Here is a 27,616-nt window from a genome sequence, read left to right as displayed (position 1 = left end):
GGATTGTGCTGTCTCTCCCTCTGTCTCTCTGGGAGAGAAAGCGTCGTGGGAGTGGCTGGGCTGTGCCTGTACAAGACTTGGCGTTCCAAAAAAAAAAAAAATCTGAGGTTCACCCAGATGGGTTGGAGGTGGAGGGGTCCCATGGGCCGTGCCGGTGGACGCAGGGGTGGCAGGAAACCCCAAGGGTGTGTAGTTCTGTGGACTGGCTTCTCCCGTTCACAGGGTTCATCTGTGAGTTGATTCTGGGGTCCAGGGAGGCTCTGTGCCTTGGCCCCCGCTGCCCCCTTAGGCCTTCTCCCACCGCGAGGCTGTGAGTGGCGACACAGCCATCGGGCCACCAGGCCCCGAGGGGGCAGTGGGGCTCTGTCAGTGTCTGTTGTGTTCTGGACAACCTCCCTCCCTCAGGCCTCGATTTCCCAGAGAGAAGGGGACTGTTCCCCATGTCTGCACGAGTCCGGGCTGGCCGAGAGGCACAGAAAGCAGACCCTGGCTCTGGGATTTATACCGGGAGAAAGGTCAGGCCCTGGGCAGCGAGACAGCTCAGCTGGGCAGTGCGCAGCTGTTGGGCACAAGACCCCCACCGTGTTGGGGGCGTTCGGGTGCTGTGAGGTCTCTTCCTTTCTCCATGTCTGTCTCATCCTTTCCGTCTGAAAAGCTTGTGAAACCATGAGGTCAGGGGAGACAGAGCAGGGGTGCACAGGGCTGGGAGGGGGCATGGCAACAAGGCACCTCCTCCAGGCTGGCCTCCCCCTGCTCCTGCAGGCTCGGCTCGTGCACGTGTCTCTGGACGGCCTGTGCGTGTCCCCGCCGGGGGGCTTCCTCATCCGCAAAGGGCCTGGCAACTGCCACTTCGACTTCGCCCAGGAGATCCTTTTCGTCGACCACCTCCAGACCTGCGCACCACCCAGGCCGGCCCAGAGGTGAGGGCCCCCCCAGACCCCCCCCCAGGCGCTGGTGTGCACAGCTGTGCAGCCTGTGCAGGAGGGTTTCGGAAGCTCAGCCGGGCTCTGGAGGTTTATTTGATTAAATTTCATTATTGCCACAAGAGTTATCATGGGCTCATGCCTGCAGAACCAGGCCACCGCTCCCAGCGGAACCCTTTTATTTGATAGGACAGAGAGAGAGAGAGAGAGAGCGCTGCCTGAAGACCTGCTCCACCAATCGTGACGCTTCCCTGCAGGTGGGGGCCAGGGGCTCGAACATGGGTGCTTGTGCATGGTACCACGTGTGCTAGTGCCCGGTCCTGTGGGCTGGAAGGTTTAATGCTCTCGGCCGCCTGGGGAGGACCAGCCCAGGTTCTGGGTCAGGGTGGAGGCCTCGGGCACTCTGCTCACTGCAGTTTGTGGGTGCAGTGTGGGAGGCGGGGTTCACAGTAACTTGAGACTGAAGGCAGTGGGGGGCGTCAGAGCCCCACCCCCAGACTCTGCGGGCAGCGGGGAGCCTCCGCTGTAGCCAATGGTGCCTGTTCACAGGTGTGGGGACCAGGCCCAGCTGGATGATGCCAGAGCCCCCAGGGCCCCCCACCTGCTCACGCTGCCCAACTCCTCCTCCTGGATCTGGGTGCTTTCTGGGGGCACAGCAGCCCCTCCATGCCCCCCCCAGGCCTGGACGCTGGCTGCCCCCCACGTGGAAGGCTTGGCTCAGACCCTCCCCAGGAGTGCCTCTCCCAGCTACTTGGTCACCCCCACCCCACCCCACCCTGCGCCCTCAGCACCCAGGGGGAGCTGCCCTGGTCTCCGAGGCTGGCTAAGCAGCCAGTGGGGGGCGAGCTCGTCCCACCCGCCTGTCAGCCAGCTGTGGGGCCCAGGGGCCGGCGCCCCTCCCTCAGCCACAGCCCAGGATGCGGAGGCCTGTCCTCTGAGCTCCCTGAGGGCCGTCTGTCCGTCTGCCTGTACCCCGTCCCGGAACTCCAGGTGGCCGTGTGCCCCGAGCCTACTGCTCAGGGAGCAGCTGCCCGACTCCGTGTTCTGTGTTCCAGCCTGGACACGAGGAGCCTGGAGCGGGCGAGCATGGACTACGAGGCGCCCCTGATGCCCTGCGGCTGTATCCTTTCTGGCCGAGGGGCCTGGGGCCTGCGGGAAGCCGGGGAGAGGGCAAGGCCCGGGCAGCTGTCTTGCCACCTGAGGCAGGTCTGGTCCTTCTGTGTTGGCCGGAGCCTCAGACACAACTGGCAGCCTGGGCGCTGGGAGCCAGGAGGGGGCCCTGGACACACTGGTGCTGCTGGTAGCACAGGACTCCAGTTCGCATGCCTGGTGGGCAGAGAGGAGTTTCTGCCCTTGGAGCCAGGCACAGGGTGGTGTGTGGCGGGGGTGGATCCAGCCGTCAGGCCAGCTCACCCCCAGGAGGTAGGAGCAGCAGAGAGGGGGTGCCCAGAGAGGTTGAGTCACCCCACTTCCGAGACTGCAGCCCTCCTGCTGTTGTGACCCCCACACACTTACCTGGTGACTCCACTGTGCACCATATATGGGGGGGGGGAACTCTGCTCGAGGCATCTTACAAATGGGGAAACTGAGGCACGAGACAGCGAGCACATGGTGCCCTGCCTCCCGGGGCCCCTGAGGGCCGAGGCGGCGTGGCTTCTTAAAGCACAGGCACAGGTGCTCGACGCCTGCTGACCCCACACCCACAGCGCCCTTCCTGTCTGTGAACTGCTTGTCCTTGACGCAGACGCAGTCATCTTCCAGTTCCAGCTGCTGACCAGCTGGGGGGACCCCTACTACATCGGGCTCACGGGCCTGGAGCTGTACGATGAGCGGGGAGAAAGGATCCCCCTGTCGGAGAACAGTATCCTTGAGGGGGACTGGGGGCAGCACCCCCCTTCTGATGGGGAACAGAGAGGCCGTGCCGCTGGCCCTAGGGCACAGGGCCGTGGGTGGGCTCCTGACCCGGGGAGACTAGAGCGGCCAGCCCCCCCCAAGCCCAGCGACGCCCCCCTCCTCACAGGCAGCTGCGGGTGTCTGGGCTCTCGAGGGGGGCTTCTCTGGCCGTTGGCTGCGGGCGGAGCCGGGCGTCTCCCAGTGCGAGCGGGCAGGGTGTTGAGGCGCCAGGTACCCCCTTCCTTAGCGATCCCCAGACATCGCCGCCTTCCCCGACAGTGTCAACTCCCTGGAGGGGGTGAGTGGGGACCTGAGGACTCCGGACAAGCTCATCGACCAAGTGAATGACACCAGTGACGGCAGGCACATGTGGCTGGCCCCCATCCTGCCCGGCCTGGTGGGTGCTGGGGAGGGGGGAGCTCTCCTCTGGAAACCTCAGCTGCTGGGGTCTCTCCTCTCTGCCTCTCACTGCCTGCCTGGGAACAGCCCCGGGGGTGGGTCCACACAGGCAGAGGCCCAGCTCTGGGGAGGGAGAGAGAAGAAAGAGTAGGATTCCAGAAGGACACTTGGGGTGGGGGCCGAGTGACACCTGGGGCTCCATGAACCCGTGGCCTGGCTCCAGCCCCTGCAGCCCCCACAGCCCCAGCTAATCGAGGCCAATGGGGAGGTGCCCCAGCCTCCGAAATATCTACATGAGGGCCAGGCCCGGAGTCGCCCCCAGAGCCGCTCAGCACTTTGTAGAGGTGGCTGCATGAGAGCCGACTGCAGATGGCGGGAGGCCACGGCTGCCTGGGGCCCCCCTCCCGGCCTGGGCCCCCACCCCGTGCCCCTCCCTGAGGCGGCCTCCCCGCAGGTGAACCGGGTGTACGTGATCTTCGACCTGCCGACCACGGTGTCCATGATCAAGCTGTGGAACTACGCCAAGACGCCCCAGCGCGGGGTCAAGGAGTTTGGGGTGAGGCCCCTGCAGTCTGACATCACAGCCCCCAGCCCAGCCCAGCCCCTCCCGGGGGGACTTCCTGGACTCACGCTGCTCTGGGGGGCTCTGGCGGGCAGGGTGGGGTCGAGCCCGGGCCCCCAAGGCTGCTGCCCGTGTCTAACCCTTTCGTGGGTCGTGACGCCCTGGGTGTCCCCAGCCCGGCTGTGGGGGACTCACTGCACCCGTCTGTGCAGCTCCTGGTGGACGACCTGCTGGTGTACAACGGCGTCCTGGCCATGGTGGGCCACCTGGTGGGTGGCATCCTGCCCACGTGTGAGCCCACCGTGCCGCACCACACCGTCCTCTTCACCAGCGATGGCGCCTGCCAACAGGAGCGGCACCGCGCCGCCAGGTGGGCCCCACCCCCAGCCGGACCCAGCCCCCAGGATGGGAGGCTGGGATACTCACCCTCAGGGAGCCGACCCCCAGCCTGACCCCGCCCCCCCCAGCAGCCAAGTGGAGGACCAGGACGTCCAGATGACCAACGAGAACCAGATCGTCACCAGCTGCCGGCGCAGGCAGGGCTCCGCAGACCCGGGTCAGTGCCCGAGACCCTGTCCCCACCCAACAGCCGGGGGACTCTGGAAGCCGGGCCCTGGGGAAGGGGCTGCAGGGGGGGCACCAGCCAGAAAGGCACTTGGGTCTCCAGGAACCTGAGGACACTCCTGCTGGCCCCAGGCAGAGCCTGGAGGGCTTCCCAGCAGAGGGGGCGGCTCGGAGGTTGGAGGCCGGGCTTCCGAGGGCCTTGACGGTCAGCCCCAGCTGTGTCCCCCCCCCCGCGGCGGTGATGGGTTCAGCAACCCCCAAACTCTGCTCTCCACAGCCTTGCGGCCCAGAACCTGCATCAGTGAGGAGCCCGCGCGGCGCTGGCGGTGCTGAGCAAGTGGCTGCGGGGACAACGGGGACGGCGGCCTGCAGAGCCCAGGGGCGCGGGAGGCGGCGGCCTGCGGGGCTGGGACACCGGGATGGGGGGCGGCATGGGGTGTCCCGCTCGGTGGCTCTGCTGGCGGCTGCGGCAAGCCCAGGCCTTGTGCTGGGGGGCAGCCAGGGGCCAGACTCCCCCCACTAAGCGCGGCTCGGTGGGGACAGAGGGCCCCCACCCACCCTCCTGCCCCTTCCTTCTGGCGCCGGGGCCCTTGGAGCCGGTGGGGAGCCGTCCTGTCTCCAGCCCCACCCCCGTTTCCAGCAGCATTGGAGGCACGCCCACCCATCCCCCGGCGGGCAAGCGTCCATCTCCATCTCCATCCATGGAACCTGCTCGGATCAGGGATCTAATTGGCTCCCGGGCGGTGGGTGTTTCTCGGCGAATGTGAATCCGTGGTTCTGCTGGCTCGAGGCCCGGGCGCCATGGAGGGTCCCAGAGGCATGTTCCTGTGCAGCCCGCCCACAGGGCCCCGGGAGCCATGCTGACCCGGACACAAGGAGTCTCTCCAGAAGCTTCCAGGCCCTGTGGTCCTGCCCAGCCTCCCAGGGTCTCGAGGGCACTGGATGACAGACCAGTCAGTGCCTCTGCGTTAACGGGAGCCCCACTCTCCCTCCGCCCCAGCTGCTGGCGCTGCCCCCAAACCTTAGCAGAGGCACATCAGCAGGGGAACGCGCACCGGGAGTGACACAAGATGCGTCTGTCATTTTGTCTCGAGGAGGGCAATAAAAGGTGTTGCTAAGAAAACTCCCCCAGCTGCCTGGGGGTCAGGGCTGGGGCCCCTCCCTGAGCCCCACCTCTGCCACCCCCCACTTCCTGTCCCAGGCCCAGAACCTTCCAGAAGTTCCAGGGAGGAGGGTTGTGAGAGACTTAGCTGGGGGTGGGGGAACACACGTGCGGGGATGTTCCTGGGGGGGACTGGGGCCAGGGGAAGGACGCCCCCAGCACCCGTGTTCAAAGCCAAGGCCCCTCAGACTCAGCTCTTGCTCCCCGTTGGATCGGGGCCCCCAGCTGCCTCCTGCGATGTGACCCGCAGCTTGGGCCCCAGAGTCCTGGGCAGCCTGTGTGGAGGGGACAGGAGGCCCGGAAGCTGGTGGCGTGGGGGACAGGGAGTCTCCAGCTCCTCCCTACCCGCCCCAGGAGAGGCGATGGCCCGAGCTGGGCAGCCCACAGCACGGGGAGCACTGTTGACTGAGCATTTTCCGTGCCCCTGTAGACCAGGTCCCTGCGCCTCGGCCCTGGCACAGGAGTGGGTCCCGGGTCTGAGCCCAGATTGGTGCTCAGGCGGCCCTAGGCAGAAGGCACAGACAGGCCCCTGGGGGTGATGGGTGGTCAGGGCAGCTTCCCCACCTTTGAGGGCTGTCCCACCCGTCCCCTCTGGGCACTCAGGGCGAGGGGCGGCCCCAGAGCAAGGGCTGCACACGGAGAACTCTTTCCACAAGCATTTATTGAGCCCCGCGGGCACCGTCCTGCGGGTGGCCGACTGGAGGAGCCACCCCAAGTCCGTGGTGGCTCCAGGCCTCTGAGTTGGGTCGGGAAGGGCCTGGTGTCCAGTCACACCCAGTGCCCCAGCACCCAGCACTGGCGGCTCGGCTCCAGGGGGTCCTGCGCCGAGCTGCGGGGCCACGAGTCCCCCGGGTGGGGCTGCTCTGCGCTGCGGGGCCAGGAGTCGCCCAGGTAGGGGTGCGGGTGCTGCGCAGAGCTGCGGGGCCACGAGTCCCCCAAGTGGGGGTGGGAGTGCTGCGCAGAGCTGCGGGGCCAGGAGTCGCCGGAGTGCGGCTGGTGACCTGTGGGCGGCAGGGTTCGGTCAGCTCCCCTGCACCCCAGTCCCTCCCACGCACGGCCACCGCCGGTGCACCAGGCCCCCCACTAGCCGGGGCCCCCCCGAGTCACAGGCACCCCACTCCCACCCCCACAGTGGGCAGCATGCTGCACCCCAACCGTGCGGCAACCCCCCTTCAGCTTCCTGACCTCCCGGCCCCCACTGACCCAGAGTGGAGGGCAGCGCATGGGACGGGGGCCCGGCTCCCAGCCAGTGAGGCTCTAAGGCAGATGCCCACCTGTGGGTGCCCAGCGCCCCCCTCAGCTGGGGCAGGTGGAAAGGGACCACTCTGGGGATGCCCCCCTCCCACGTCTCTCAGCTCAGATATGTCCAAGTGCCTCACGGGCCAGAGCCATGCAGTCCTCCCCCCCCCCCCCCGCCGTGAGCTGCCCAAAGTGCCCCCTCCTCCACGAAGCCTCCTGTGCTCACCCCAGCCTCTGGCATCCCCCCACCCACATGACACCTCCATGTCAGCCCCCACTGGGGCATAGCTGGGGTGGCTGTTGGTTCAGTTTAGGGGGAAGCCTCTGAGTGGTTCCGTGGGGCAGTAGGGGAGGGATGTAATGGGGAGTCCGTCCACGCTGCCCAGTCCACCCCCCCACTTGGGAGGGCCGCCCACAGTGCCCAGGGGGAAACTGAGGCTCAGCAGGCTCAGGGTCTGTGATTCCAGGACCCCAAGGGTTCCGTCCCAGATGGAATCTCAGACACGCCGCTGCCGCCCTCCCGAGAGACAGACCGAAAAGACAGCCGGACAGAGCAGGCCCCTCCCCGGGTGGGAGTGCTTTGGCTTTGGCTCTGGAACAGCTGCCTTCCCTGCAAGTGCTGGCTGCCAGGATACAGGTGTTTGGGTGTTTTGGTTTTTTAATTTAGCAAATATTTGGTGCTCAGGAATGTTTGACTGTTTTGCTAAATGAGTATTTAGAAGTGATTTGCTGCTCTCAGCGCTGCCAACAGGCGGAACCTTGGGAAGCATATTGGAACAGAGAAACAATGGGGTAAGAGAAAGAGAAATGGAGAGGGGAAAAAGAGAGTGAGAAGTGGAGGGGAAAGAGAAATAGAGGGGGGAGAGAGAGAAATGGAGGGAGGGGGGAAGCGAGAGAAATGGAGGGGGCCGGGCGGTAGCACAGCGGGTTAAGTGCACGTGGTGCCAAGCGTGAGAACTGGCATCAGGATCCTGGTTCGAGCCCCCCGGCTCCCCACCTGCAGGGGAGTCGCTTCACAGCCGGTGAAGCAGGTCTGCAGGTGTCTGTCTTTCTCTCCCCCTCTGTCTTTCCCTCCTCTCTCCATTTCTCTCTGTCCTATCCAACAACAACAATAATCATAACAATGATAAACAACAAGGGCAACAAAAGGGGAAAAGAGAAATGGAGGGAGAGGGGGAAGAGAGAAATAGAAGGAGAAGAGAGAGAGGGAGGGGGAGAGGGCGAGGAGAGAGAAGGGGATGTTCTGAGGGGCTAAAGGCTGGTGCTCCTGTCCTGCCCTGAGCTGGAGCCAAGCGCTGAGGACTGCCCTCCCCCCGGGCTGGATTCCTGGGACCCAGAGCCGCCACTCGCACAGGGGCGGGAGGGGGCTGTCCTCTCTCAAGTCCCTTTACTGTGGGGCCAGACACTATGCACTTTATGCTAACAGTTTGGACACCCTGGCTCAAAACCTCCATTGGTCCAGGCTGCTTGAGTAGACAGACAGACAGGTGGAGCTGTCGCCCTGGCCTGACTCAGCCCGCGTCCCCACCTGGTTACTGCGCCGCAGCTGTGACGACCCAGGTGTCGATAAAGAATAATAATAATAAAAAACAAACAGGATCAGGCTGGGTGGTGGCGCACCTGGTAGAGCGTACACATTACTATGCGAGGACCCGGGTTTGAGCCCTCACTCCCCACCTATGGGGAGGGGGGTGGACTTCACAAGTGGTGAAACAGTTCTGCTGGTGTCTGTCTGTCTCTCTTTTTCTCTGTCTTACCCTCGATCCAAAGGGGGAAAATGACCCCCAGGAGCAGTGGGGTCACCACACAGGCTCTGAGCTCCACTCCCCCTACAAAGAAATGCAGACTCCCAGGCCCCAACCTGAGAAGCCCTGGGGAGTCTGACCACCCAGCTTCCTTTTCCTTGTCTACTGGTGGAGCTCATGCCATGTGACCTGCCTGCTCCCGGGCTGACTTTATTCAGATGGAGGGAGAGGGAAGGGTGACACCACCGCCTCGCACCTGCCACCTGGCGCTGGGACTCGAACCCAGGCCGTGTGCACCCGTCCCCAGCCACCAAGATTTAAGGATCCCCTGCCCCTGCAACTGTGCTGCCTGGGGTGGCTCTCCCAGGCCCCCCACCCACTCTCATCTCTTTCAGGAATATTTGCTTCCATTTTAATAAGGAAGGTGGCGCCAGCTTGGGGATATTGGATTTGATTCTGATCTAATAAACATGCCAAGTTGTTCCGGGCCCAGGAATGTCCTCGAGGTTCCCTCTGCTTCCTCCACTGACATGCGGCCAGACAGCCTTCCCAGAAGCCCCTGCACCCCGCACCCCGAGTGATCCACCTGATGGAGCCACAGGCTTGTCTGAGGACCCCACAGCTACAGCCTCGGCCCTGGTGTGTGTGTGGTGTGTGTGTGTGTGTGTGTGTGTGTGTGTGTGTGTGTGTGTGTGTGTGTAGACACCAGGACCTCTGTGTGTGTATGTGTGTGTGTAGACACCAGGACCTCGTGTGTGTGTGTGTTTGTGTGTGTAGACGCCAGGACCTTGTGTGTGTGTGTTTGTGTGTACAGACACCAGGACCTCGTGTGTGTGTGCATGCAGACACCAGGACCTCATGTGTGTGTGTATGTGCGCGTGCAGACACCAGGACCTCATGTGTGTGTGTATGTGTGTGTGCAGACACCAGGACCTCATGTGTGTATGTGTGTGTGTGCAGACACCAGGACCTCATGTGTGTGTATGTATGTGTGTGTGTGCTGACACCAGGACCTCGTGTGTGTGTGTATGTGCACGTGCAGACACCAGGACCTCATGTGTGTGTGTATGTGTGTGTGCAGACACCAGGACTTCATGTGTGTGTGTATGTGTGTGTGCAGACACCAGGACCTCATGTGTGTGTATGTATGTGTGTGTGTGCTGACACCAGGACCTCGTGTGTGTGTGTATGTGCGCGTGCAGACACCGAGACCTCGTGTGTGTGTGTGTGTGTGTGTGTGTGTGTGTGCGCGCACGCGTGCGTGCAGACACCAGGACCTCGTGTGTGTGTGTGTGTGTGTGTGTGTGTGTGTGTGTGTGTGTATATGTGTGTGTGTGTATGCACGTGCAGACACCAGGACCTCGTGTGTGTGTGTGTATGCGTGTGCAGACACCAGGACCTCGTGTGTGTGTGTGTGTGTGTGTGTGCGTGTGCGTGCAGACACCAGGACCTTGTGTGTGTGTGTGTATATGTGTGTGTGTGTGTGTGTGTGTGTGTGTATGCGCGTGTAGACACCAGGACCTCGTGTGCGTGTATATGTGCGTGCTGACACCAGGACCTCATGTGTGTGTGTGTGCAGACACCAGGACCTCGTGTGTGTGTGTGTGTGTGTGTGCGTGTATTCGTGTGTGTGCGTGCAGACACCAGGACCTCATGGCCTCCTGTCGGTGTGAGTGGCAGCCCAGCCCCCAACAGCAACTCCCCTGGGGAAAAACACTGGCAGGAGAAACAGCACAGGGGCCTCTAGGAAAGCAGAAACAGGGAGCAACCGGCCCCAATGCCCTCCACCAAGTGATTCGTCCCTGGTCCCACCCCACTCCGTCCTATCTGTCCGCCCCCCAACTCTCATGGGCCCCCAGGTTCCACCCGGCAGTCCTCAGGCTCCTCCCTGCCTGGCTGAAGCACCCGCCTCCCCCAGCCCCTCAAGAGCCCCTGGGTCCATCTGCAAGCACTCACGGGCCGTGTGTCTCTCGTGACGACAGTCCAGCCGCAGCCCCTCCTCCTCATCTGCATCCCCCCTCTGGATCCTGGGAATTGGGGAGACATGAGACCGGGCAGGCCGCCCAGGACAAGGACAAGCCCCACACCCACCAGGCACTCCCCCCCCAGGACGCCCCCACGCCTGCCCAGGCACGCAGCCCCAGGGCCTCCTCACTGCCCAGCAGCTCGGACCCCAGTCAGAGCACCGATTGCCACTTCCCTACAGACACGGCTGACGGGCTGCTGACGCATCTTAAGTCGTGTGTGAGAGATGAGGGGAGAGGGAGGGATTGAACCTGGGTCCTCATGTGTGTGAGCCCTGCGCCCCACCACTCAGCTACCTCTTCACCACCACCACTTATGTTTCTGCCAAGCTTGAGCCTCGGCATGTGACTTCACTACGGCCGGCTGCTTTTTCTCCAGATGGAGACAGAGGCGGGGGAGGCCCCCGCAGCACCAGAGCTGCCCCTGGAACCCCAGGACCGTGCCGGGCTCTCTCCTCCAGACCGGCACCGGACTGACAATGCCGTCCGTGGGTGGCTTACTTGGCCAGGCCAGAGGACCCGGGTTCAAGTGGTGGAACTGGGCTGTGCTGTCTCGTCTTTTCTCTCTACCTCAACGTCTCTCGCTCTGTGATTATGGCGAGGCAGAGAGGGCAGAGGCGGAGACACACAGAGACGCCGGCAGGTCGGCTCGGGGCAGGGGGGCCTGGACGCTAGGGCGGCTCTGCAGTGGAACCCGAGTCCCGTCCGCAGCCTCGGGCCCACAGATGTCCACCTCCACCCAGCGCCCCCTCTTGGGAGCCCCCCTACCTGTGAGGGGGACTAGGTTTCCAGACACAGTCAAGAGCAGGTGTGACTGACTCCTGGGAGCCCAGGTGTGGGCTCTGTGCCCCCCAAGCCCAACACTCCCCCAAAAGTGTCCCCCCCCACAAAATCGCTCAGCATCTGGCCAGCTGCTCAGACCTGCTCCTGCCCACCCACCCATAGACCTGTCCATCCGTCTGTCCACCCGTCCGTCCACCCACCCATCTGTCCATAAGGACCCGCTCACATAATGCCACCTCTATTCCACCTGGACTGCGAGGTCCCGGGGTGGCCGGGAGGACCGGTGCCCACTGACCTCTCCCGGAAGTACTTGATGGCCCCAGGGTCTATGAAGGTCGGCTCCTCGCGGTAGCCCTGCTCGAAGACCTTGCGCTTGTGCCGGAACTCTATGACCGTCTTGGTGTAGGAGTTGAGGGTGGTGACGGAGGCAGCCATGCAGCAGGTGAAGGAGCCCCATGCCAGGCTGTGAGGGGGGAGAGGGGACCACGGTCAGGGGGCAGGAGCAAGCCCTTCACCCACCTCCCAGCTGCACAGGATGAGACAAGGGGCTGGCGGGGGCTACCGGGGTGCCACTGGGGGAGCTTCCAGGAGGGTGGAATGGAGCTCTGGTGTCTCCCCTCTGTCTCTCATGCTCCGGTTGTCTGTCTGGTGTGGAAGAGACAATGAACTCCATGTGTCACGGGACACATGATGGGGGAGCGGGGACACAGGCCAAGGCTCCCGGTTCACTCCCCAGCACCTCACAGAGTTGAGTGGTGCTCTGGCCTCTGCCTTGCTCCCATGTCAAACTCTCTGTTTCATGTGACAGAAATAGAATGAACATTTAAAACATTTATTTGTTTTGTTTTAATGAGAGAGATAAAGACACAGAAAGAAGCCCCAGAGCCCTGCTCAGTTCTGGCTGATGGTGGTGCTGGGGATTGAACCTGGGAGTTAGGAGCCTCAGGCAGGAACGCCTCTTGCAGAACCACAATGCTGTCTCCCCAGCCTTAGAACAAATCTTTAAAGCAGAAGGAAGGAGATGGGAGCCAGGGACCCACCTGAGCGTTGATTTTCTGCAAGAGTTAAGTGTCGTTCGATTTTTTAAAACTTATTTATTATTGGACAGAGACAGAGAGAAACTGAAGTGAGAGGGGGAAATAGGGAGAGAGACCCCTGCAGCCCTGCTTCACCACTCGTGAAGCTTTCCCCCTGCAGGTGGGGACCAGGGGCTTGAACCTGGGTCCTTGTTTGTGCACTGAAATGCGAGCACTTAACCAGGTATGCCACCACCTGGTCGGAGTTAGTTTCATTTGAAAGGAGGCCCAGGTGGCAGAGACTCTATTTAAACCTGGCTGGCTGCCTGGTCCATGTTTCCCCAGCCTGGATCCCTTTCTCATCCAGAGAGGGGGAGGGGGACAGGGGAGGGGGACAGGAGAGGGGGAGAGGGAGAGGGAGAGAGCGCAGCACAGTGCTAGAGTTGCCTCTGGTGCCGTGGCACCTGCCAGGTGGTGCTGGGTCTGGAACCAGGAGCCCCGCCCAGTGAGCAATCCCTCCACTCCTATAAGGCCTCTTATGGCAAAATGACTGGATTTGCAGGCGGTTCTGAGGAAAGACTGAGCACCCAGTGTGGATAGAACCTGCCTCCCCAAGGGAGAGGCCTTGTGGATTCCTGCTGCTCCTCCCCCAGGCATCAACCCTTCCTTCTTAGGACTGTCACCTTGAGACCAGCAGTCACAGAGACAGACCACACAGCAGCCGGCTGGCCCCGTCACAGGGACTGTGTCCGTCAGCCTATTACCGTTCTGCTGAGAGAAAGCCAACCTCTGGGTGAAGTTTACCTTCTGTGAGCTCAGCGGGCACCCTGCCGGGTAACAGCTGAGCTGCTTTGTCTCTCCAAAATCTGGCACTGCCATTTATTTTTTAACTGTGCTGGTGGGAAATCACTTTTAATTTTTATTTTTTCCATGAGGGTTTGGTTTGGGGTTTGGTGCCTACATACTTTCACTGTCCCTGCTGACTGTTTCACACATGCTTTTTTTAATTTTAGGTTTTTTTCCCTTTATTGGGGGATTAATTTTTTTCCCTTTATTGGGGGATTGTTTTACATTCAACAGTAAATACAATAGTTTGTACGTGCATAACATTTCTCAGTTTTCCACATAATACAATCCGCACTAGATCCTCTGTCATCCTATTCCAGGACCTGAACTCTCCCCGTCCCCCCACCCACCCCAGAGTCTTTGACTTTGGTGCGACACACCAGCCCCCGTCCAGGTCCTACTTGTTTTCTCTTCTGATCTTGCTTTTAAATTTTACCTTTTTTTGGATAGAGACAACTTGATAAGGAAGGGGGAGGTAGGGTGTGGAAAAGAGAGACACCTGCAACCCTTCCTCACCACTTGAGAAGCTTCCCCGCTACAGGTGGGGACTGGGGTCTTGAACCTGGATCCTTGCTTGCTCATGGTGACACGTGTGCTCGACCAGCTGCGCCACCACCTGGGCCTCATTTTTTCTTTGATACAGTGTGAGAGACAGAGTGAAGCAGAGACATTTGCAGCACTACCCGCTACGGGGGCTTGTGTGTGAGATGCTGAGCAGCCCACCGCACCCTGATTAACTTTTTTTGTTTGTTTTTTTAGAGAGGGAGGAGTGAGACCAGAGCACCGCTCAGCTCTGGCACATGGGGGTCCCCGAACCTGGGACCTCAGACGTTGAAGTCTCCCCCCCCACCCCACCCCCCCGTGTGTAGTCCCTTCCTCCCGTGGCTCTGGTCTGCTGGCGGTGCTGAAGTCCTTTCCTTCGCCTACGCTCTGTCTGCACACCCTTCCCGGCTAAACGTGCGTCTGCGTCCTTCTGCCTCAGGTTCCCGGTTGGGTCCCATGTGGTTGTCTGCCTGCTGTGGAGAGCTGTTCTGTCTTCAGCGCTGGTCCTGTCAGGCCCGTGGTGGATAAACAGTCCCTCCCAGGCCGCAGCCTGTCTTTTCAGCCCTTAATAGGGCTTCCTCAGAGCAGACACGTTGCATTTGATGAAATCCAATGTACCCATTGTCCCTTTCACGCTTTTAAAAAAATATTTGCTTTCCCTTTTGTTGCCCTTGTTATTTTTGTTGTTGTTATTGATGTTGTCATTGCTAGATAGGACAGAGAGAAATGGAGAGAGGAGGGGAAGACAGAGAGGAGAGATATACAGACACCTGCAGACCTGCTTCACCGCCTGTGAATCGACTCCCCTGCTGGTGGGGAGCCGGGGGCTTGAACCGGGATCTTTACGCCGGTCCTTGCGTTTTGCACCACGTGCGCTACCACCTGACTCCCTTATCTTTCATGCTTTTATGCCAAGCCTAGGATACCTCATTCTAGGTACCAATAATTCCCTCCTATTTTTTTTCTTTTAAGTTTTATACATTTTATAGTTAGGATTAGGACCCGGATGCATTTTGAATTTTTAGATAAAGTGTGGAATTTGTATTTTTTTCCTATGAATGTCCCAATAGCTCAGCACTATTTCTGGAAGACCATGAGCCCCTCCTCCTCTGAAGAGATCCCCATCTTTGTCAAAAATCAGGTGGAGGACTGGAGAGGGGGCTCTCGGGGTAAGGTACAGGGGCACGGCCCAAGCTCCAGCCACCGCATGGGAGTGCCACCAGCACCAGGAGAAGCTCCAGTGCTTTGGAGTTTTTCCCTCTCTGTCTTCCCAGCTGAATGGAAAAGTGGCCCGAGGGGTAGTGAAGTCACATGTGTGTGAGGTCCCAGCTCTGCATAGTATAAAACAGACAAGCAGGTGGCAGATCTAGCTGCACAGTAAGGCTTAAAACTGAACAGCTTTGGGGGCTGGGTGATAGCGCAGTGGGTTAAGTGCACGTGGTACGAAGCTCCAAGACTCGCAGAAGGATCCTGGTTCAAGCCCCCGGCTCCCCACCTGCAGGGGAGGCGCTTCACAGGTGGTGAAGCAGGTCTGCAGGTGTCTATCTTTCTCCCCCTTCTCTGTCTTCCCCTCCTCTCTCCATTTCTCTCTGTCCTATCCAACAATAACAAGGGCCACAAAATAGGAAAAATAGCCTCCAGGAGCAGTAGATTCATAGTTCAGGCACTAAGCCTCAGCAATAACCCTGGAGGCAAAATAAAAATAACTAAACAGCTTTATTCCTCTTTAGAATTTGTTTTCAGCCATTCTAGTTCCTTTACGGTTTCTTACAGATCTTAGAGCAGGCTCTCGATAACGACTGACAAGGAATCTTGCTGAGACGGGGAGAGGGCGTGCACTTCACCTGCAGACCAACCCTCAGAGCCCTGGTGGCTCAGCCCGACACAGCAGCGGTCTCTGTCCACCTCCATCTCCTGTGACTTCTTGCCCTGGCCAGCATGGCGTTCCGGGTGTGTATGTCCTGGCGGTGCTGCATGTGATCTATGCCGGTGTTGTTTTTCACTGCCGAAGCGCAAATGGCGTTGTGGTTTCAATTTGTCACCCAAATCTCCTGGCTGGCTCGTACATACAGAATTGATGGGTGTGTGTTTACCTTGTGTCCTGAGACTGTCTGGGGCTCATTTATGAAGCTGAAGCTTTATCCCAGAGAGGTCTGAGGTATTTCTCCACAGATGGTCAGGCCGTGTGCAGAGCATCTGTTTCTTCCTCGCCGGTCTGCACGTCTTCAGCTTCCTTTTCACGCCTCATCGTTATGGCGTGCGTGGCGGTGGTGGCTGAGCTGAGCTGAGCTGAGCTGAGCTGAGCGTGATCCCGGCCCAGGGAGAAAGAAAGGGCCAGTCTCTCGGCAGCTCTGGGCAGCTCGGTGGGAGCTGCGGGTATGTGCGGGAGAAGCTTCGTTTTCCCAAATCATGGCTGGATTTTGTCAAATATTTTCCTAAATTCATGGTGTGGCCACGGGCTCTCCCCTTTCCAGCCCATTACTTTCCTCCCTTAATTATGAAGGTTTATGGCCCAGTGAGTGGTTCAGTGGCTAAAACCACTGAACCCCGAAGCCTGAGGACCCAAATTTGATCCCTAACATTGTATGGGCCAGAGCAATGCTCTCTTAATTGACTATATATATTTTCTTTCTTTCTTTCTTTTTTAACCAGAGCACTGATCAACTCTGGCTTATGGTGGTGCAGGGGATTGAACCTGGGACTTTGGAGCCTCAGGCATGAGAGTCTCTTTGCATAACCATTATGCTATCTACTCCTGCCCCCCAAACTGATTTTTTAACTATATAACTGCTTAATTACTCTGGAATTATAACACCATTAGACTATATCATAACTTCTACTCCCACCATGAGCTACAGTGTTGAAAACTCTTGGGGAAAAATAACATTTTTCTTCTTTCCTTTTGAAGTTTCAAGATTCCATTGAGCATTTTTTTTCATTAAGGGCTGACAAAATAGCATAGTGGTAGGGAAATAGCATGACAGTTATACAAAAAGACTTTCATGCCAAAAGCACCAAAGGTCCCAGGTTCGGTCCCCAGCACCACCAAAAGCCAGAGCTGATCAGTGCTCTGGCAAAATAAACGAATAAATAATAATAAAATTCTCTTCAGTTTTAGAGATCTTCCTTTTAGTGTAGTTCTGTCAGCAATACATTTCCTGGATTGCCCTTTACTTAAGAACGTCTTGATTCCCCCTCCTCAAGGCCTGTTTTACTGGCGAGAATTCTGAGATCGTTTCTCTCCATACCTGAGTATGCTGCACACATGTATGAATTCCTGAGAAAAAATAATTGTTTTAATTATTTTCCTCTCTGGTTACTGTGGCGGTGTTTTCTCTCTTGCTATTTCCAGCATTTTTCCCCCCTTGACTTTAGTTTGTAAAAATGTGGTGGTGATGTTCTGTTTGCGGATTTCTTTGGGTTTATCCTGCTAGGGACTCATTCACTTTTTTCTCTGCCACCAGGGTTATTGCTGGGGCTTGGTGTTGGTACCACGAATCCACTGCTCCCAGCAGCCATGCTTTTCTGTCTATTTTTATTACACATGACAGGTAGAAATTGAGGTGGGGGGTACAGAAAGGGAGAGAGACAGAGAGACACCTGCAGTCCTGCTACACTGCTCATGAAGCTTCCCTCCCTGCAGGTGGGAAGCGGGTGCTCAAACCTGGGTCCTTGTGTGTGGTAATGTGTGCACTTAGCTGGGTGCACCACTGCCTGGCCACCAAGGTTTTTGCCTCAGTAGGTGGTCCCTGTCCTGGTGGTGTGGCTGGAGAGAGAAGGTCTTGTGGGGTCTGTGTCTGGTGTCTGTGTGGCCGATCTGGTGTGGGCTGTGCGTCTGGTGTCTGTGGCCGATCTGGTGTGGGCTGTGCGTCTGGTGTCTGTGGCCGATCTGGTGTGGGCTGTGCGTCTGGTGTCTGTGGCCGATCTGGTGTGGGCTGTGCGTCTGGTGTCTGTGGCCGATCTCGTGTGGGCTGTGCGTCTGGTGTCTGTGTGGCCAATCTGGTGTGGGCTATGTGTCTGGTGTCTGTGTGGATTGCTGGTTTGTGGTCTGTGCGTCTGGTGTCTGTGTGGATTGCTGGTTTGTGGTCTGTGTGTCTGGTGTCTGTGTGGATTGCTGGTTTTTGGTCTGTGTGTCTGGTGTTTGTGTGGATTGCTGGTTTGTGGCTATTTTAGTAGCTCATTCCTTCAGCCACCCCCACCCAGGCCCCAGCGTGCCATCCCTTCTGGCTCCTCTCCGTCTTCAGAGCCACATCTGCCTCAGGATGCGGCTTGGGTCTCTAGCTGGTCTGCATAGGAGTCCTAGGGAAGGCCCACACCATCTTCCAGATGCAGAGGTCAGCACCTGCCTCCCTACTGCCCGGTGGGCATCATGTGCCCCAGCACGGGGGGGGGGGGCAGGGGCTGGGCTCTGTTCGCTGCCAGGCCTGCAGCAGGTGCTCAAGAAACAGAGAATCAGAAACTGCAGGTAACAGGAAAACAGAGACGCTGGGTGAACAGACACTGCTGGGGCCGGGCCGTGCTGCACCTGGTTCAGCACATGTTGCCTCATGCAAGGACCCTGCTTCGTGCCCTGCTCCCCACCTGTGGGGGTGGGGGTATGATTTACAAGCAGTGAGGCAGGGCTACAGGTGTCTCTCTGTCTCCCTCACTATCTCCCCTTCTCACAATCTCTCGGTCCTATCAAATTAAAAATATTAATAAATGAGTATTTAAGAAAATATATTTTTTATTCTTTAAATATTTTTCTGGTTTCCATGTGGTGCAGGGCTCTGACTGCAGCCACACGTGCCCCCTGCCCTGCCCCCCTGCCCCCCACCCCCGGGGCTGCACTCCTGCTGGCGTCTGCGCCTCACTTTGCTGAGCTGGTGCTAAGCATCCGGGGGTGGCTGGCCTGGTTTTCAGAGCCAGGAGCAGAGTGGACACTGGGGAGGAGGGGAAGGGAGGGCACATGATGGGGCAGCCATCCCCGCCCTCTGGGGGCTGCAGGGAGGAGGTGAGTGGACAGAGCCCTGCAGTCTGCCGCAGGCCCTGCTCATGGGATGGGAGGGAGCTAAGCCCTACAGAGAGACTGGGCGGCTGGGTTGGGGTGGGTGCCACATGCTGATGGCGGGAGTCAGGGCTCCGGTGGACTGGGTGCCTTCTTCCATAGCCCCTTCCGCCAGTGCCAGCACCAGTCACACGTGGGAGCCCAGTAGGCAGCAGCCATCCAAGAGTTTGGGGGCCAGACAGCCCCTGCACCCCAGACCTCCAGCTACTTGCCTTGTGCAGCCCCCTCTTGCCCTGGGGAGACAGAAGGCAACGGAAGTGCCCAGCAACTTGGAGTAACTCCAGGGCAAAGGAGTAAAAACCAAGCAGGTGTGTGTGCTGCCCGAGGTTCCCAGGACACAGGTGCCAGAGCGGAGCAGGGCTCGGCTCTCCCCACCCCCTCAATCTTCGGAAAGAAAAAACGGGTAACTAGTGCTGGGTGCTGGCTCACAGACCCAGGAGGCTTCCTCTCCACTCTCCCAGTCTCACCTCTGCTGGGAATGGTGGGGCTGTGTGGACTCAAAGCCAAATGCACACAGACGCCATGGGTGGCCGTCTCTGGGGTCTCCTGAAGCCGCCTCATTTTGGGTCAAGTGTGGCAGCCAGCAGGAGCGGAAACCCAATGCCCAGAGTCCGGGGCACAGCGGAGGATGTGGAGGCACCAGAGGTCAGGGTCCCCAGGTCGGGGGCACAGCCGCAGCTGCGAGGGTCAGACCCCCCTCCAGAGTGAGGCAGGAGGGGCCGGGGAGGCAGAGGGCCCAGACCTTTGACAAATGGCCTCAGACAGCGAACGGGAGACGCAGGCACAGGGCCTGGCGAGGCCCCAAACGTGAGGGATGAAAAATGGGGCTGCTTGTCTCGTGGCCTCGGTGATGGGGGAATCGATCAGCCCTAATGGGGGGCACGGCCTGGCCCTCAACAAGTCAGTGGGATGACCAGAGCTGGGGAGGGGCTTCCTGGAAGAAGTTAGGGGCCTCTGCCAACCCCGGCCTGAGGGTCTAGAAGCACCTTTGGGCTCCAGGCAACCCTGGCTGTGGGCAGGGGTTTGAGAGAGGTTCCCAGGGCCACTGCTACTGGGGGCCCCCAAGCCAGTGGCCCTGGGCTACACGTCCTATTGTGCCTGTCCAAGCTCCTTCATGCCAGCTATTAGGAGACCAGAGACAGCTCAGCGTCAGAGCACAGGACTTGCAGGCCTGGCACCACCATACACCAGAGCTGAGCTGAGAAGGTCTCTCTCTCTCTCATTAGAAAAATATGAGTCAGGGATCTGGGCCGTAGCGCAAGGGGTTAAGCACATGTGGCGCAAAGCACAAGGATCAGTGTAATGATCCCGGTTCGAGCCCCCAGCTCCCCATCTGCAGGGGAGTCGCTTCACAGGTGGTGAAGCAGGTCTGCAGGTGTCTGTCTTTCTCTCCCCCTCTCTGTCTTCCCCTCCTCTCTCCATTTCTCTCTGTCCTATCCAACAACGATGACATCAATAACAACAACAATAATAACTATAACAATGAAACAACAAGGGCAACAAAACGGAATAAATATTTTTAAAAATTATATATAAAAAAAGAAAAATATGAGTCATGTGTCTGTGAACTGTCCCTCTTAGCCCCCAACAAAATGGCCTGGGAAAAAAATCAAATGAATAAATCTATTTTAAAAGAAGGACCAGAAAGTCAGCTCAGCAGATAGGGTACCGGCCTTGTCATGCACACAGCCCAGGTTCCATCCCTGGCACCAGTTTGGAAGTTGCCACGGCACCAGAGGACACTCAGGTGCTGTAAAGCCGCTTCCTCTCTGTGTGTGTCTACCTGAATGAAGAAGCAGGCAGGGTCATTGCAGTCGCACATGTGTGAGGGCACGGTTCCAAAAACAATTGCATTTTCCCATTAAAAAGACAACAGAAGCGACGGTGCTTCCCTGACTGGCACTGGAGAGGGCCCGAAGGCGCTGGGCCCGGCGGGAAGGGCCCAGGTGCCGCCCCATCAGCTCAGAGGAGACACAGAGCCCAGGAGTCTGAACTCCGACCCCGGTTCTGTCTGCGCCCAGGCTGGGGACCTTGGCCTTCAGCTTACTGAGCCCCCTGTGCCTCAGTTTCCCCTCCAGGGAGGACCCCCCCCCCCCCACAGTACAGCCATGATGACACAGGTATGAGGTTTTGCCCCTGTGGCCGGCGCCTTGGTAACTTCTGTGGCGCTGGAACTGCCTTCCCAGGTCAGGGCGCAGGGTGCCGCAACTGGTCTTTCTGCAGCTGGGCTCCCTTTTCCATCTCTGCTACCAGGGTAAGCGCGGGGGCTTGGTGTTGGCACAAGTCCACCGCTCCCAGAGGCCTTTTCCCCCACCTTCTTTTCTTTTCTTTCCTACATTCTATTTTTATTACAGAAATTGAGAGGGAAGGGGGGAAACAGAGAGGAAGAGAGGAAGACAGACACCATTTATGAAGCTCCCCCCTTTGAGGTGGGGACTGGGGGTCTGAACCTGGGTCCCTGTGCACGGTAATGTGTGTGCTCAACCAGGTGTGCCACTGCCCAACCCTCTGTATTTTTTTTAAGTTTCTGTTCCAACATTAAAGTGTGAAAACCAGCCTGCAGGGAGTCGGGCGGTAGCGCAGTGGGTTAAGCACACGTGGCACAAAGCGCAAGGACCGGTGTAAGGATCCCGGTTCGAGCCCCCAGCTCCCCACCTGCAGTGGAGTCGCATCACAGGCGGTGAAGCAGGTCTGCAGGTGTCTGTCTTTCTCTCCCCCTCTCTGTCTTCCCCATTTCTCTCTGTCCTATCTAACAACAACGACATCAACAACACCATCAACAACTACAACAACAATAAAAAAACAAGGGCAACAAAATGGAAAATAAATAAATATTTAAAAAAAAAACATCCAGCACTTGAGAGCTGCCTGAGACAGGCAGGGCCTGCCGGGGGCCAAGTCTAACCCTGGCTTGAGGGTCTAGAAGCACCTTCAAGGCCCCGGGCAACGCCAGTGCGGATCCTAGCAGGCCTGGGCTCAGCCAGAGGCCACTTACCAGAAGGACCACCCGTAGTCCCAGGAGTGGGGTCTCCAGTCTTCGGGGCCCAGGCTGACGGTGACCTGGAACACCTGCGTATACATCATGTGGGCCACCATCCCCAGGAGGCCTGCAGGGGGTGGGGAGCAGAGCAGGCGTCAGGACTCCAGTCTCCCGGCCACCTCCACCCCCACCTGCCCCTACACTGGTTTTATTTATCTATTTATTTTCAATGAATACCCAACTTTTTCTTTAAAAAAAAAAAACTTTTATTTGCTAGGGCAGAAAAATTGAGAGGGAAGGGGAAGACAGGGAGAGAGTCAGAGAGACACCTGTAGGCCTGCGTCACTGCAGGTGGGGACCTGGGGCTTGAACCCGGTCCTTTCTTGTGCACTGTAATGTGTGCGCTCAGCTCTCTTCACCCTTCCCCCCAGTGGTTTTACCCCTGTTCCTAGCCTGAGTGCACCCAGTCCCCTCCCAAGCTCTCCCAGTTTCCCACTCCATCCACACTCAGTGTGAGTCACTAGAGCAGGAGTGTGGCTGCTCTCGGACACCCTTCTCCTTCCCTCCCTCCCGCAGCCCTGATCCTGGAGTCCCTGCCCTACACTCCATGCTCGTCCCCCCACGGCCTTCCTGCAAAAGGCTCCTGGCCAGGCCGAGAAGCCAGGCGCTGCCTATCGGCAGAACAATTAATTTTCCAAATTGCTGATTGAAAAGAGCATTGACATCTCATCAGATTCCGTTTACCCGAGCAAGTGTTAGGGAAATCCACTGAATGAAAGACCAAAGTCGCTGGGGAGTGGCCAGCGGGGCTCTAGAAAGCCAGGCCCTCAGCCAGCAGCTGCCGCAGGGGACCCTGGGTGGGGTGGGAGTGTCTCTGACTGGGTGAGCCGTAACTGAGGGGAGGCCCACACTGCCTTCCCCCAGTGGCCTCAGGGTCCCCTAATTCCTGATGCCAGGCCTGGGATCCCCAGTCTAGTGGGAGGCAAGCATGGCCCCTGCCCTTGGGGGCTCCTGATGGGTTCTGGGGGGCTGCTGGCAGTGGGGGCAGTGAGGCCATCGAGCACCTCCAGCAGTTAGAGCTGGGTGCCCGAGGTCACTGTTTAGACCATGGGAAGAGTCACCATCAGACCTAGGGCAGGTGGGGCCAGGTTCAGAAGTGAGAAACGCCATTGGGAGACTGAAGGGGTAGTCTCAAGGAGGGGCCTCCACCTTTCTGCGCCTCAGTTTCCTCAACTGTCCCGAGGGATGACCCCAGCACCTGCCTCCCCATTGCTATAGGATTTCGACAAACACCCGTGAAGCACTTAGAACTGTGTCTCCAGTCCCACTTGTTTCCTGCATGAGCGAGTGAACGAACGAATGAACGAATGAATGAATGAATGAATGAATGAATACAGGCCCAAGACTCCCTGTGAAGACCCACCAGTCTGCACCCGGTGGGGCACCAGGCTTCTTGCTGGCCTCTGAACCATAGCACCTGGCAGGTCCTGGGCACACAGCAAGTGCTGGCTTTGAGTGCTAAATGGATGTGGGTGTTGGGGGCATCGGGCAGCTGGTGGCAGGGCTGGTGGCAGGGCTGAGCCCACACAAGCCGGGACAGGGTAGGAACGTGCACGCGGGAAGGGGGGGGTGCTGAGCACCCAGTCCTGCTTGGGCCTGCTGGGCCTGCCTGTCCTGACTCCCTGCTGACAGCTCTTCACAGGCAACCAGGTGATCAAGCATCCTGCCCTGAGGACCCAGGGTTCTAGGGGACCCACCCAGCCCTGAGCAGACAAGTGAACCAGAAAACATCAGCCCAAGAGATGCAGGGGCGAGGTGAGGAGGACATGAGAGCAGTGGCACTTCAGACATGCTCAGGAAGGGCTCCCTGCTAAGCTACATTGGGGGGGGGGGCAGCTGGGAACAAGTCCGGAGAAAGACAGAGGGGTGAGGCCAAGGCTGGAGGGACACAGGGACCTGTGTGTGGGGGGTGGCCTTGGGGACAGCAGAGACCTTGACCGTCACTCTGAGCAGACTGGAAGCCAGGAGAGGGGTCTGAGCTGAGATCATCCTGCTCTGTGTGGGTGTGGGGGCCCCCCGGCTGGGAGGCTGGGCCAGGCTGAGCTGTGGCTGCTTGGACAAGACTTGGAGGCCGCAGGGGCTGGGCGATGGGGCAACCCCATAGAGGGCACACATTAACGTGTGCAAGGACCCAGGTTCAAGCCCCGCTCCCCTCCCCACCTAGAGCAGGGAAAGCTTCATAAGCATGGAGCAGGTCTGCAGGTGTCTCTCTTTCTCTCTCCTTCTCTTCCCTCTCAATTTGTCTCTATCCAAAAAAGAAATAATAGAAATGGCCTCCGGGCACGGTGCATTCATCATGCAGGCACTGAGCCCAGCGATAACCCTGGTGGTAAAAACAAAAAAATACAACCATCAAATAAATAACAGTAAGAAAACCAAGACATGCAGGCTTTTCGGGGGGCAGCTGTCCTGTTTCATCTCACTGAGGTGTGTGGGGACTGAGCCAGTGCCCAGCCCGGCTCCTCCACTCCTTACTTCAGAAAGAGAGGGAGAGACAGCTCTTTACAAAGTGCTCCCAGGTGGCTTGAACTCAGGGCCAGGGCATGAAAGGCATGCCTCGGGGGCTGGACTTGGGGGAGCAGCTGGGGGGCTGACTGGGAAAGCGAACGAACAAAGACAAATAATACTGAAAGTAGGTCAGAGAGGAGGACAGGAAAGTTACCGCTGGACCTGGGAGGCCGTGAGGACAGAGGAGCAGCTGGGAGGAGAGGAGGGGGAGGGGCAGATGACAGGGGCGGCGTGGAAGATGGGTGCCCTGAAAAATGGGGGAGGCAGCTGGAGGGGACCTGGGGTCCAGGGAAGGCTGAGGGAGACACAGAATGGGGGGACAGAGACAACCAGGACACAGAGGGCAGGGGAGGTTCTAGAAGGTGAGGGGCTGCTTTCAATGGTGCCAGGAAGGAGAGCCGGTCCACGCCCCACGCTGAGGAGAATCTGCCTCTTCCTTTCCCCCCACAGCGAGTGGGGGGCCGACATGACCCACGGGGCACGTGTGTGAGGTCAGGCTGTGGGCAGAGTGAGGAGAGCATCTCCCCCACAAAGCAGGGCCTCCTGGGTCTGGGGTGCACTCAGGGGTGGTGAGCCCTGGCACCTCCTGACTGGGGTGGGGCGAGGATGCTGCCTGGCCAGTGGGGCCCTTCAGAGGATGCCCACCCCACTCTGAAGCCCTGCCCGGCTGCAGCCCGCCCGGCTCTTGCAGGATCTGGCTGCATTACGCTAACGACATGCTCCATTTAATTGAGATATTGGGGAGGTGGCAGATGAGTTAATTTATAATCGAGTTTATTATTAAAGAGGCTGAGTTAATACAGGGAACACGTAGGGAGCAGCCAGTTCTGAACAGACACCCTTGTTGGGCTCATCAGTGCCCTGGCTGGGGTCCCAGGACAGGCGACAGGGTGTGTGTGTGTGTGTGTGTCAGGTGACAGGACAGTGGGAGCTTCAGGGGGGACAGCACAGGAGGGAGGCCCCGGCAGAGCCCAGGCGGGGGTGGGGGGGCTGTGACAGGCACCAAGGTCATTTCTGTGGTAGGCCCTGCTGTGAACTTAACACACTTTGGTCACTCCTGGGTCACCAGAACTGGCCCATCATCTCAAAAGGACATGGAGACTCATGGTCCAAGCTCCGAGTACCACCTAAGAGGCAGAGCCAAGGGGAGACAGCTCAGTGTGCCAGAGCATAGAGTTAGGATGCCGGGGGCCCTCAGCTCAACGTCAACCACCACCATAAACCAGAGCTGAGCAGTGTGTGTGTGTGTGTGTGTGTGTGTGTGTGTGTGTTAAAAACAAATGGGGGGGACAGGCGGTGGTAGCACAGCAGGTTAAGAGCACATGGCATGAAGTGCAAGGACTGGCTCAAGGATCCTGGTTTGAGCCCCCGGCTCCCCACCTGTACGGGGGTTGCTTCACAAGTGGTGAAGCAGGTCTGCAGGTGTCTGTCTTTCTCTCCCCTCCTCTCTCCCCCTCCTCTCTCCATTTCTCCCTGTCCTATCCAACAACAATGACAGCAATAACAATAACCTCAACAATAAGGGCAACAAAGTGGGGAAACAATGGCCTCCAGGAGCACTGTGGATTTACAGTGCAGGCACTAAGCCCCAGCAATAACCCTGGAGGCAGAAGAAAAAGGGGGGCTGGGGAGACAGCATTATCATCCTGCAGAAAAAACTCCTGCCTGAGGCTCCAAGTTCCCAGGTTCAATCCTCAGCACCACTGTCAGCCAGAGCTGAGCAGGGCTCGGGAGATAGATAAATAAATATTTTTTTAAAAGACACAGACAGGAGCTTGACCAACAAAGCTACGAAGTCCAAGTGTCAGCCTGTGAAGAAGCCGGAAGGTAGGGCCCTAGGAGCAGGACAAGAAAGGAGGGGGGATGGTCTGCTGGGCAGAGACTGCAGGAGACCTGCAGGCACGAGGGCAGGGGTGGGGATGCCGTCACTGTCACCACAGTTCCGTTCGGTGCGGCCACCACGGGGCTTGGCGCCTGCACAGTCCCACCCTCCCTGCCAGCATTTTTCCGATAGAGAGTTAAGAGACAGAGAGAAGAGAGACACCTGCAGCTCTGCTCTGTTGCTGCTGAAGCGTCCCCCGTGCAGGTGGGGACCAGGGGCTTGAACCTGGGTCTTTGAGCATGGTAAGGTGTGCTTGCATTCTATCAGGTACACCTTGCCCCATCCCCGGTTTTTATAGACCCTTCCCCAAAGGAGTGAGGACCACCAGGGTCAAGGGGTGCGAGTCAGAGGGTGGATGGGCATGTCCCAGAGCTTCTGAGGTGAGGGGGTTGGGGGAGACCCAGAGAACCCTGACTCGGGACTGGGGGCACTGAGAGAAGCTGGAGGCCTGACCTGATTACCTGCGCCTGAAGAGTCCCCCAGAGAGAGGACCGGGAGCCCTTCACCCCTGTGGCGTGGATGTGTGGAAAACACCGTGCTGCCCCCACAGCCACAGGGGACCCCACGAGGCCAGAGACCCTCCCGGGACGCTGCGCCAAGGCTGCGCCGAAAGCCAGGATCTATTTTTACAGAGCCGGCTATTTTTAGCCACCCTCCTGAGAAGCTGGGTCTCTCCGTTGTGGGCTACACAGCCTCAGCCTCTGCAGCTCCGAGCTCAGATACTTTCTTGCTCTGCCCTCTGAGGATGTGAGACACGGGGTTCAGGGGGCTGGAACTTTCTGAGAAGGGCTCGGCGATGACCCCAAGGCCCTTACCCATCCTCTTGCTCTCGGTGGCCTGTTCACTCTGACCACCTCCCCCTGTGGCAACGAGTTGGCTCAGTCCCTCCCGGGAAGGTGAGGGTCTAAAATGATCTCGAGCTCTGAGCCCTGTTTCCAGTGAGCCGTGGGGTGAACCAGGGATGGTGATGGCTGACACCTGGAGCGTGAGAACCGGTTCTAAGCACAGCGAGGCCTGCCGGGCCGGCAAGAGCTGTGAAGGGGGAGCTTCCCTGCCAACTTGAAAAGCTGGAGGGTTTCCAGGAAAAGACGGGAGCTCTGGCTTCTGTCGTGAAAATAAAGCAAAACAAACAAACCAAAAACTCTGGCGACGAAGTGGGGCCTGGGTTGCTGCTTCTAACAGTGGAGTCGCTTACCGGGACCAGGTCCCTGCTGTCCCCACACCCCCTGCTATCCTACAGTTTCCTTCCAGGCCACTGAAGGCCCTGAGGGGCCCGGAGGACAGAAAAGCATTTGCAGAGAGGGGACAGGGTGGAGGGGAAGAGGCCAGGCTGCCAGGCCGTGGGGACAGTCCACAGAGGCGGGGGGGGGGGGGCCTTTTTGGCTACACCCCCACCCTGGGAGCTCAGGAGGGACTGGAGAGCACACAGAATCTAGGGTA

At 58.8% G+C, this 27,616-nt stretch overlaps 2 protein-coding genes across 10 annotated transcripts in view; one reads left to right on the top strand and one right to left on the bottom strand.

The window, feature by feature from the left end:
- KATNIP (katanin interacting protein) overlaps positions 1–5,464 on the top strand; it is a 117,756-nt gene extending 112,292 nt beyond the window's left edge. For 3 of the 5 annotated variants that reach the window (XM_060172738.1, XM_060172740.1, XM_060172741.1), the window contains 9 exons: positions 763–920; positions 1,979–2,043; positions 2,674–2,784; positions 3,074–3,213; positions 3,670–3,771; positions 3,990–4,147; positions 4,245–4,333; positions 4,619–4,692; positions 4,731–5,464. In XM_060172738.1, the coding sequence (XP_060028721.1) occupies positions 763–920; positions 1,979–2,043; positions 2,674–2,784; positions 3,074–3,213; positions 3,670–3,771; positions 3,990–4,147; positions 4,245–4,333; positions 4,619–4,674 (879 nt within the window). In that variant the 3' untranslated portion in view covers positions 4,675–4,692; positions 4,731–5,464. The remainder of the gene's footprint in view (positions 1–762; positions 921–1,978; positions 2,044–2,673; positions 2,785–3,073; positions 3,214–3,669; positions 3,772–3,989; positions 4,148–4,244; positions 4,334–4,618; positions 4,693–4,730) is intronic. The other 2 variants (XM_060172739.1, XM_060172742.1) reach the window with 2 other exon arrangements.
- Positions 5,465–6,146: 682 nt separating this feature from the next.
- GSG1L (GSG1 like) overlaps positions 6,147–27,616 on the bottom strand; it is a 106,486-nt gene continuing 85,016 nt past the window's right edge. For all 5 annotated transcript variants that reach the window (XM_060172743.1, XM_060172745.1, XM_060172744.1 and 2 more), the window contains 4 exons: positions 21,742–21,853; positions 11,590–11,757; positions 10,444–10,514; positions 6,147–6,504 (listed from right to left, as the gene is read on the bottom strand). In XM_060172743.1, coding sequence (XP_060028726.1) covers positions 6,272–6,504; positions 10,444–10,514; positions 11,590–11,757; positions 21,742–21,853 — 584 coding nt within the window. In that variant the 3' untranslated portion in view covers positions 6,147–6,271. The remainder of the gene's footprint in view (positions 6,505–10,443; positions 10,515–11,589; positions 11,758–21,741; positions 21,854–27,616) is intronic.

Source organism: Erinaceus europaeus, chromosome 15 (genome assembly GCF_950295315.1).
Source record: "Erinaceus europaeus chromosome 15, mEriEur2.1, whole genome shotgun sequence".
Taxonomy (NCBI): Eukaryota; Metazoa; Chordata; class Mammalia; order Eulipotyphla; family Erinaceidae; genus Erinaceus; species Erinaceus europaeus.
This window is presented reverse-complemented; position numbering and strand designations above follow the sequence as displayed.